Source organism: Pagrus pagrus (genome assembly GCF_965226575.1).
Source record: "Pagrus pagrus genome assembly, chromosome: 11".
NCBI classification, from domain to species: domain Eukaryota; kingdom Metazoa; phylum Chordata; class Actinopteri; order Spariformes; family Sparidae; genus Pagrus; species Pagrus pagrus.
Genome location: NC_140195.1, coordinates 20,812,728 through 20,823,538, shown reverse-complemented (window position 1 = coordinate 20,823,538; position 10,811 = coordinate 20,812,728). Strand labels below are relative to the sequence as shown.

The window sequence follows — 10,811 nt, the reverse complement described above, 5'->3', positions numbered from 1 at the left end:
GAGCTGTTGTGCTCGTGCTACAGAGGCACTGTGGAGAGAGCTGAGGTTCAAAACTGACTTTTGTTAGCGAGTTTTATCTGAAGATGTTGAATTGTAGAAGTGAAATCCAAAATGCACGACTGTCTAGTTATATTTTTAAACTGGGACAACAGCACATATGTTTGTGTTTTTATGTCTTTATTAACACAACCAACTACTGTTATTTCTATCAATAAATACTTTTGGAAGAATGCTCCTTCATTTATAGGCTAAATATAAATCGCTATTTTATCATATTTGTCTTGAATCCAGCTCAATTATAGCAGGTAAAGCACATCCTGACAGCTTGGAGTATTGCTGTCAGATACTGTTCCCCCTCTGTTCGGTATGAAAGGAGGCTCACACATCTTTCAAATTCATATTGCTGATTTCTGTCCCCACAACAGACAAGTCCTGTGATTTTCAGGCTGATATCATTAAATTTTACCATTTACAACACGGGGAACGCATCCTGACAGCTTGGAGTATTGCTGTCAGATACTGTCCCACCTCTGTTCAATATGAAAGGAGGCTCAGACAAGCATTAAAGACTTTAATAACAAAAAATGAATAGTGTACACTTACTTTTTAGAACATACAATTATTATTCAAATTCAAGAAATACAAAATTAAATGGCAAAATGTGCAATATTTGACACATCGACAAAAACATCAAACAAACAAAATGAAACATTCGAAATCACCGAAAAATAAACTGTCAAAACATTCCTTCAGCATGAAGTGGGTCATATTAAATCTGAAGCCATAATTAAAGTGTACCTTGTCACATCCTGGCCCCTTTTCAGCTTGGCAGCAGTTTCTCCAAGTGAATCCTGTTATGAACTGTGTTTTTTACATTAAAACAGAATTAAATATTCTGAAACATACATTTTTCAATATTGCCTGGGGCTGAGGCTGTGACTGCAAGCTGTCAGGATGCGTTCCCCCTGTTGTAAATGGTCAAATTTAATGATATCAGCCTGAAAATCACAGGCCTTGTCTGTTGTGGGGACAGGAATCAGCAGTATGAATTTGAAAGATGTGTGAGCCTCCTTTCATATTGAACAGAGGGGGAACAGTATCTGACAGCAATACTCCAAGCTGTCAGGATGCGTTCCCCCTGTTGTAAAAGTCAAATTTAATGATATCAGCCTGAAAATCACAGGACTTGTCTGTTGTGGGGACAGAAGTCAGCAGTATGAATTTGAAAGATGTGTGAGCCTCCTTTCATGTTGAACAGAGGGGGAACAGTATCTGGCAGCAATACTCCAAGCTGTCAGGATGCGTTCCCCCTGTTGTAAAAGGTCAAATTTAATGATATCAGCCTGAAAATCACAGGACTTGTCTGTTGTGGGGAAATAAGTCAGCAGTATGAATGTGAAAGATGTGTGAGCCTCCTTTCATATTGAACAGAGGGGGAACAGTATCTGACAGCAATACTCCAAGCTGTCAGGATGCGTTCCCCCTGTTGTAAATGGTCAAATTTAATGATATCAGCCTGAAAATCACAGGACTTGTCTGTTGTGGGGAAATAAGTCAGCAGTATGAATTTGAAAGATGTGTGAGCCTCCTTTCATATTGAACAGAGGGGGAACAGTATCTGACAGCAATACTCCAAGCTGTCAGGATGCGTTCCCCCTGTTGTAAATGGTCAAATTTAATGATATCAGCCTGAAAATCACAGGACTTGTCTGTTGTGGGGACAGAAGTCAGCAGTATGAATTTGAAAGATGTGTGAGCCTCCTTTCATGTTGAACAGAGGGGGAACAGTATCTGACAGCAATACTCCAAGCTGTCAGGATGCGTTCCCCCTGTTGTAAATGGTCAAATTTAATGATATCAGCCTGAAAATCACAGGACTTGTCTGTTGTGGGGAAATAAGTCAGCAGTATGAATTTGAAAGATGTGTGAGCCTCCTTTCATATTGAACAGAGGGGGAACAGTATCTGACAGCAATACTCCAAGCTGTCAGGATGCGTTCCCCCTGTTTTAAATGGTCAAATTTAATGATATCAGCCTGAAAATCACAGGACTTGTCTGTTGTGGGGACAGAAGTCAGCAGTATGAATATGAAAGATGTGTGAGCCTCCTTTCATATTGAACAGAGGGGGAACAGTATCTAACAGCAATACTCCAAGCTGTCAGGATGTGCTTTACCTGCTATAATTGAGCTGGATTCACGACAAATATGACAAAATAGTGATTTATATTTAGCCTATATGAATGAGCATTCTTCCAAAAGTCCATAATATTCCAAATGAAAAGTCTCTGACAAATATAATATTTTTTATTGATAGAAATAACAGCAGTTGGTTGTGTTAATAAAGACATAAAAACACAAACAACAAATATATGTGCTGTTGTCCCAGTTTAAAAATATAACTAGACAGTCATGCATTTTGGATTTCACTTCTACAATTCAACATCTTCAGATAAAACTCGCTAACAAAAGTCAGTTTTGAACCTTAGCTCTCTCCACACTGCCTCTGTAGTACGAGCACAACAGCTCGGGGGCGAGCTTTTTGTGAACGAGCTTCCTTCGCCCTTCGGGCCATTTCGGAAGGGGGCGGGACTAGGGGAACCGCATCTCGACGAGGAAACAGAGCTCGATACAACACCGGTCTCGAGAACTTCAAGTCTACCGTCTGCTAGCCAGCAGGAGAACGTCGAGTGGGTTTTAAATGTCGGCGCGGTTGTGTGTGAAAGATAGTTAGAGACGCCAAGACCCGCCTTACGTTGCTTCTGATTGGTTCATATTGCGTGGTGCCTTCCGTGGTTGGTTAGATTTAGGCACAAAGGACTGATGGATTGGTCTGGGATTGGTTGTCTCGGTCAGTCAGTCAGAGTTACTCGAACGTTTATTATAATGAAAAAAAAAATCTAGTGTTTGAAAGGGGAAATATAAGCGTGAGAAATGAAAAGTGTGGCGTGTGGTGTGAGAATGGGTCAAATCGCGTGACTGTCACACTCAAAGCGTGACGCTTGGCAGCTCTGTATTCATATATTGTAGACATTTAAATGAGGTTGAAGGAATAGGTGCAGTTTTAATTTGGTAATGGGAAATGATCCCTTTTCTGCAAAAAAAAAACAAGTTAGACGCATATTAAACAAGTTTTAAGGATGTCTTAATGCGTGTGTGGAGGGTAGCTTTAAACATTATGTTAAAAGTGTATGGTAAAACTTTAAACTGAAATGTTTCCCATCATGATTTCACAAAGGAAAAGCCTGTCAGTAGCAGTCAACGACGCGGTTGCTATGGTGACAAACATGTCTCACCTGTTTCACCCTTTCACAAGTAAGTAGCTAGTAAAAAAAAACAGTAAGTAGCTAGCTTGTTACTGCGTTTAATTTCGCTACTTACCTTCTACACTGAGGTACACTGTTTTGTATTATGTTATGTTTATCTTTTCAATTAAGGTCATTTTTCCTTCATAGAGGTGACGCTGTGATGTTGGTAACACTAACTCGCCCAGGTGTATTAGCTAAAATGCTAAGTAATTGGGTGTTTAGCTAGTTAGCCACATGTCATACATACGCTAATAATGTTTTGGCATATAAGATACACCGGTAAGAACTGCCTGTGCTTAAGACAGCGGCGTCTACTTCGTCCAAGGTTAACTTCGTTTGAATGAATTTGTCTTCATCCCATAACAAACATTTCTAAGGATAACTGTACCTTTTTTATTGCTTAAAAAACACGAAGCAACAACGCTCGACCCGTCTCCATGTCTGTCTTGCCAAACAGGTTGAAAATGGGACAAGTAACACCTCTAACTTTACGGGACTGCGTTTAAGTTTGAATTCTGTATTTTAAGTGGTTGATGTATGTAGCAGAGTGGCGCAGCGGAAGCGTGCTGGGCCCATAACCCAGAGGTCGATGGATCGAAACCATCCTCTGCTAATGTGAAATATTTTCATCCGGACCGGAGCTGCATTGCCTTTTCACTGTCACTCCTGAACTAACCTTGTTGTCTGTGTAACTGAGAATACTGCTAACTGTCATACACAACTACTGAAAGGTGTGCGCAGCCGTGAATGACAATAGGCTCATTAAACCCTATACTTTAAATAAACACATGTAATTACCTGGTCTATTCTTCTTTTAGTTATGCGAGGCAAATTACTCTCAAAACTAAATAAAACATATTCAGTTCTGCCTAAAAGAAACGGTCACATTTAAACTAAGAGCATGTTTTTTATTTATTTATTTTTTATCTGATGCAGGTTTCTAATCAGCTGATTCTGCTCTGCAGCCCCTGGTCCCAGCTTTGTGGAGAGGTCGGAGCTGTCCGATGCCTGAGTTACCCGCAACAGTGAGCATGGACACGGCTCTTTTGACGTGCCAAAAGGTAATTCCACGGTGTGCTGTAGGTCTAGCTGTACACCGCCTGCAACCAAAGCCAGCTCTATTGTATACGCTTCACGCTTAATTTGTGTGAGTCACATACTGTATGTTTCAATTGCACAAGCCATCAAGTGATAACACTGCATGCGGCAGGCAATACTCGACACTTGTGCTCAACCTGTCCTAGCAAGGACATATTTACCAGCAAAATGAGCAGGGACCGGAGGGGTCTGCAGCGCACTTCATCTACGTCTGCTCTCTTAAGAGCGCTTGACTGGGTCCAGTCTAATGCTAATAACGCATTCTCTCTCTCCCTTCGGTTCTCAGCTCTAATATACGTCGCTATTATAGTGCCAAACCAAACTAGGTTACTTAAACAATGCCGAGAAGAGTTCATAGAAATTCTCAGAAAAAGTTTAAGGGCATTCAGTGTGGAAGTCACGTGGCATTTCCTTTCTTGGATAAAACAAACTTTCCTTGTGCCGTGGGCTTCTGTTGGTCTCATCAAAGAGCAGCTTTGACTTTGTGGGGAGAGAGTGTTCAGAAGATTTATAGACGGGATTTATGAGCTGGGCAAATGAAACAAAAAGCTGGAATAACAAATACTTGCCAGAAGGATGTCTGGAGCTGAGTTTAGTTGTTATTTTTGAGGGTAAAAAAACGTTGAACCAGGCAGTGTGTCCTGTTTTGTGTTGCGCAGGAGCACCCCTCTTCCATGGGGCAGCAGTGTCTTTTCAGCATGTACCACCCTGAAAGAGCTGTGGGCGTTTCAGCGATTCTCCTCGCTGTAAGGTGCCATCCTTTCCTGCGCTGCTCCTTAGAGACACTTTATGACATCCCTGCCAAAGCAGCGGAAGAAAACTATGAGGCACTGTAAAGGAGCTGAATGACACACAGGTTTGCTGTCTTGGACATATGGCCTATACAATTGCAATTACTGTTGTTGCATGCAAGTTGCATGTTGTACTGTATTCTGTTTACTAAACAATGCAAGAAAGCTGAACCTCATACTCCAATTTGTCATGTCATTTTCAGTAAGTTAGCCATTTTCAGATGAGTTGCTGTGGGTGAATATGTGTATTTTGTTTAATTTAAAAAGGCAGAGGAAGGATTCATGGAGATTAAAGTTATTTTAAGAATTGGGTCTTGCACTAGGGAGTAATAAACAGTCCTCGGGGACATAATGAAAAGGGTTACTTCTGACACTGTAGGTGTGGAGCATATCTAAATGATGTTTCAGAAAAGCTGGTATCTATTAAACTGACAGAAATTCAATTTCAACCTTGAGCAGAAATTTTACCTTTCACAACTTTTCAGAAATTATAGCCTCGCCGTCTCCAATATCTAGCAGAGAGGACAGAGAACAGAGCATGGCGTGTAATCAGTAGCTTATAGCAGAAAATTGTTGTGCTGTCCGACAAGCATCTGATTTGCCCGCTACTGTTGCGGTACTTATGCGTGAAAACAGAGAAGAATGGAGGAAACTATAGTCAACCCCCACTCTCCTGGATCTTTTTCTTTTCCCTATGTCAACCCCACAAATTATAGAGTTTATATCATCAACTAACCACATCTTTAACACTAAATTATATAGATATATAGACAGATTTTATTTCCATGCCCACACCTCTTTTTTGGGCGTGCAAAATACTAAAATGCCAGACTCAGAAGTCTTCTCAAGTCATTTTCTCTCAGTTTGACAGATATAAGCAGGAAATCAAGATAGTTTCTCAGGCCTACATCGCAGCTACCCATCAATCAATCATGTTTTCACCCACCATCTCCCTCTTTTTACCGAAATTATGTCGAAAAATCATCATTATTTACTCTACAGATCAACCACCAATTGCTATAAATCACATGTTGTACGAAACGACCCTTTCCACGTAAGTTGAAGGTTGAGATGTATATGCAGCTTAATAAAAGAGACAGCGTATTCGTTCTTTCACCAATTTTATTAAGAAAATAAAACATATACAATTTATAACATATTGTGTAAATCTATACAGTGCAATTATAAACATTTAATCAAGCTATGACAACTGTGCCTCTACCAAGGCCGCCACATGTGCTGCTGAGTGTTTGCAGCTTCATTCCTGTGACTGACAGAGTGAAACTTCTTGTGACTTGGACTTTTTTCTTGAGTGTTTTGTGCGGGCGCCACAACAAGGGAAGCCTGTTTGTGTCCAGATGGCTGTCGTGCGTCTTCGCTCGGTAAAGAAGGAGATGTGACTGCGCTGTCGCCTTTCACAGATTTAGATTTGGCTGATTTTCTCTCCTCGGGTCCGGCTGCAGATGGAAGAAGTCTCCGCACCTCCTCCTGTGTCTCAGCTTGGCCCAGGCCGCTGTCCATGGTGCTGAAGACTTCCTCCCGTCCCCTGGAGCGGCAGAGTTTACTGGAAAGTTGCGATAACATCCAGCGGTCGCTCCCGTTCAAGTTGTCTGCCATCATGAGGTATTGGTTGACGTTTGCCAGGCAACTGCGGAAGCCAGTTTGGTAATCAGGAAACTCGGAAGCAGTGGCAGTGCCTGAAAGCAATGGAAAGACATCAGAAGGTGAGAAACACGCAGACTCTGAGCGTAAAGTTGTGCTTAAAGCTGAGCTTGAAGCATCCGTAAATTAACGTTTAATCAGCCGAGTATTTGTATATTTGACGGCTTGGTCTATTATAAGATGTGAGATTATGACTCACAGCTCTGAATCTTTTGGAGGTTCCTTAGATGTTTCACAGTGAGCTCCAAGATATCGGCCTTTTCCAGTTTGCGCTTTCGAATCTGAGGAAAGAAACAACATCAAATAATTATTACTCAAGCAAATGATTATCACTTAAGCATCAATTGCATTAAATCTGTCCTGAGGTGTTTTAAGTTTTAAAGAAGCTGCCTGCATACTTACACTAGTGCTGTAGTAGCTCTCCAGAAGTGATTTCAACTGGTCCAAACATTTGTTTATGCGAGCTCTTCGTTTCTTTTCCATGAGTGGTTTGGACACCTGTAAAGAAAAGGCGGGTAAAATTAATACTGCATCAAACAAACGAGTCATTTTGTTGTTGTTGTTTTTAAATCTCCTGTGGTTACATCCAGTTCCTCCTAATAAGTTACTCTACACACCTTGTTTCCAGCCACGGGTTTGGACTTTTCTGCGCTGTCTGTCGATGCCACCATTCTGTTTGTCTGGCTTCCTTGAAGTTAATCTCTTTCCCTCTCTGGCGCACGAATGAAGGAGGTCACCCTGAGTGGATTTATATAGAGACACCCACTTAACATCTCAATGCAGACAGTCCCGCCTGTCTCTTGCGCTCAAGTGAGCAACACTGGCGTTGTTTGACAGCCAAAACAGCCAAATGCTTAGACGCACCACTGAAAAGTGAATCATTTTATGCTGTTTATAAACATATTTAAAATGGTTGTATGTTTTGTCATTTCTACCCATGTTCGATTTTTATTACAAATCCGCTCCACTGTAAGTTTTGTCTGAATCTGTTTTCATCAACTTACTGTTAAGATATGCAGGGCCTTCAGAATGCAGAGGAATAATCAGACAGAGTTTACATATGAATATCTGTTAAATATGTTATGAAAACCTATCTAAAGCACAAGTCATACACAGGCCATAAATCAGGTACAGTGCATGGCCTAAGGCTTAATGGTTGTATTAAGTGCAGATACTCAAGAAACAACGTGTGGGGCAAAAAACTAAAGAGAAGCGTAAAAATGATACACATAATGGCTAATCATAATGGTTCTGCTTGGTGAGCATGGTGTGGGCACCATTCACTCCTGTATTCAATCTTTTATATGTGAGTTTCACGCCACCAGTTCGAAGGCAGCACCGTGGTAATTCCCTGCGTGTCCCCACAACATTTCGATTTTCTGGTGGCCACTTGTTGTAAAAGTGTTACACCTGCAAATAGTCAGACCAACAGCTAGCCTACTGTTTTTTAGGCATAAGGTGCAGCTACGCGTATGTTTATACACATCAACAAACAAACATGTAACGCACGAAAACAAATACCAGATTTTAAAAACCTGTTAACACTTTAGGATTCTTTGGCTATTGTGCGTCACCAGTTTTTGTCTTCATACCAGGCGCGGTGAGGCACCGAGGAGAATCGCGGGCCGCCCCTTGTCCTCGGTCCCTCGCCTCCCGATTTTCCACACTGCTCCCTGAAAAGGGCGAAGGCTTGGGAAAGTCAGACCAGCTGAAACAATGTATTGACTATAGGCGCACTGCAGTCCACTGCGCATCTTGTGCTCACAGACCATCTGAAAATACTAAATGGGGGAATTAAAGCTATGGTTTGCAGCAGTGGTGGAAAGTAACTAAATACATTTACTCAAATATTATACTACTAATACTAAAATGTTGAGGTACTTGTACTTTCTATTCCTTTCTACTCCACTATATGTTGGACGCCAATATTGCATTTGTTACTCCACTACATTGATTTGACAACTTTAGTTATGTGGCAATATAAAATACCAATCAACTAATAGATTATGATGGATTGTTATGGATTAAACTACTTGACAGAATATATAGCAGTTGTAATTCACCCCCACTTTATCAAATACAGCACTGCTTACACAATGATGTGTCACAAATTCACCACATTAGCACTTTTGGTATACTTGAACTATATTTTGATGCTAATACTGACATACATTAACTGAAGTAAATTTTTGAATGCAGGACTTTAACTTGTAACAGATACACTGTGGTATTGCTACTTTTACTAAATAGAAAGATCTGAGTACTTCTTCCACAACTGTTCTTTAGTAAGTCTATATTTTTGTGCTGCTGCCTGTCTTGGTCAGAGCTCCCTTGAAAAAGAGATTTTTAATCTCAGTAGGACCCATCCTGGTTAAAAAAGAGGTTCAAATAAAATAAAGTAAATAAATATATAATAATATTTAGATATGGAATGCTAGGCCTTAGGACTGTCGTTATAAAGGTGAAGGTGTCCAGTTATTTAGATATTTGGGGTTACTTGAGAGTATCCAGAGCTAAAGAAAGTTGGTATAGATGGAGCGTTTTGAAAGACACGCGACAACGCTGAGAAAAGCTTTCTTAAACTGCCCAGGTCTTCTTGCCTGATCCAGCATACAATGCGTGTGTTAAAGCGACTGAGGGTCCGGGTAAAGGAGGGGCATCTGTATTCAGTCCGTGGAGAGCGCGCGTCAAAGGAGGCCAGTTTATAGTGGATAGTGCGCCATTGATCTTTTCTTTACGTCTGCTTTGTGACCACAAACGTGTGGGCATCAAAAGATTCCCTCCACTTCTAAAGTGAACCACTCTTCTCTTCATTCCGTTTTGACAAGATAAACAAGACTTTCTGTACAATCAGCTGCTTCATGTGAACTTTTATCAACATTTTTTAATCAGCAAATCTATGTTGATTGCCACCAAGGCGCTAACAGATTTTGTTTTAAAATACTGTAGCTCAAACTGCACTATCTGTATGCTGAAACCTACTGAGCACTGTAATTGTGTTTATTAAACGTCGTATCATAGATCTACAATTGATGCATTTTCCCGCTGTTTAAACGAGATGAATTGGCCTTTCGCAACTAAATCACATTTTCACGTGGCAGCTGATAATTCAAAGAGACAATTGAAGCACGGGCATGTCAGGTTTGTGTCAGAGGACACTAATTGCGTAAAATGTACCGAAAACTTGCGGACCACAATTGTGGTGTTATATACTGAAGCATTTAATTGGTATGAAATTTGGCCGAGGTGCTCCGATGTAAGTGAGCTTTTGTCCTCCCTGGACGCCACATTATCTGCTTTTTCACGCTTGGTTTTAACACAAGACCGTGGAGCGTTGATTTCAGCATGGAGCCGTGGCATCACAACTGTCGCCTGTCTTGTTATTCTGCGCCACGGTGTAGAGATTTCACCGCTTGATTATTCGGTATAATTTCAATTAGTGTTTCCTGTCTGGGGTCAAAAACGGGAACTCAGATTTTCAAAATGAAAGGAGGGGTTGGTGTTTTTTATGTGTTTTTTAAATAACAACTGGTCTGCTGTGAGGGAATGCAACCAGGTTTTAAACACTGTTTCCCTCCAATACCTCCTCACTCTTCACAAAAGTCGTTATCTCATCATCTATCCATAAGAATAGCGCAACGAGAAACTTGTTTCCCGAGTGGACATAATAATGCAAGTGCCATTAAATGACAAGTTAAGTGTATGTTTATAAAAGGGCTCGGGCTCTCGCTCCACTTTCACTTTTCAGCCTCAGGTCATTCATTAACCCTAGCGGACCTTTGTCATGGATGCCTGCCGGCGGGGACCTGACAATGCTGCTGTAATAATTGGACTATTGGGGAACTTGTTAACAACAATTAGTGAAGCAATTACGCAATTACTGCAATAAACTATTTTCTTCTTAGAAGGAAACTGAGACATTTGCAAGCCAATGGTTAGGCATATACCAAAACG

At 40.9% G+C, this 10,811-nt stretch overlaps 1 protein-coding gene and 1 long non-coding RNA gene across 4 annotated transcripts in view; one reads left to right on the top strand and one right to left on the bottom strand.

Moving 5' to 3' along the window:
• Positions 1-2,587: 2,587 nt before the first annotated feature.
• The window catches only part of LOC311264849, an 83,536-nt gene continuing 75,312 nt past the window's right edge, over positions 2,588-10,811 (top strand). The window contains exons 1-3 of one of the 3 annotated variants that reach the window (XR_014623496.1): positions 2,588-2,688; positions 3,237-3,313; positions 4,243-4,367. This is a non-coding gene — a long non-coding RNA (uncharacterized lncRNA). The other 2 variants (XR_014623495.1, XR_014623497.1) reach the window with 2 other exon arrangements.
• her3 (hairy-related 3) lies at positions 6,414-7,735 on the bottom strand (the record flags this gene model as incomplete). The annotated part of the gene is made up of 4 exons (XM_084365794.1): positions 7,475-7,735; positions 7,260-7,355; positions 7,057-7,138; positions 6,414-6,892 (listed from the first exon to the last, which is right to left on the bottom strand). Exons 1-4 carry the CDS (start codon positions 7,526-7,528, stop codon positions 6,414-6,416), a joined length of 711 nt encoding a protein of 236 aa, XP_084221920.1. The 5' UTR covers positions 7,529-7,735.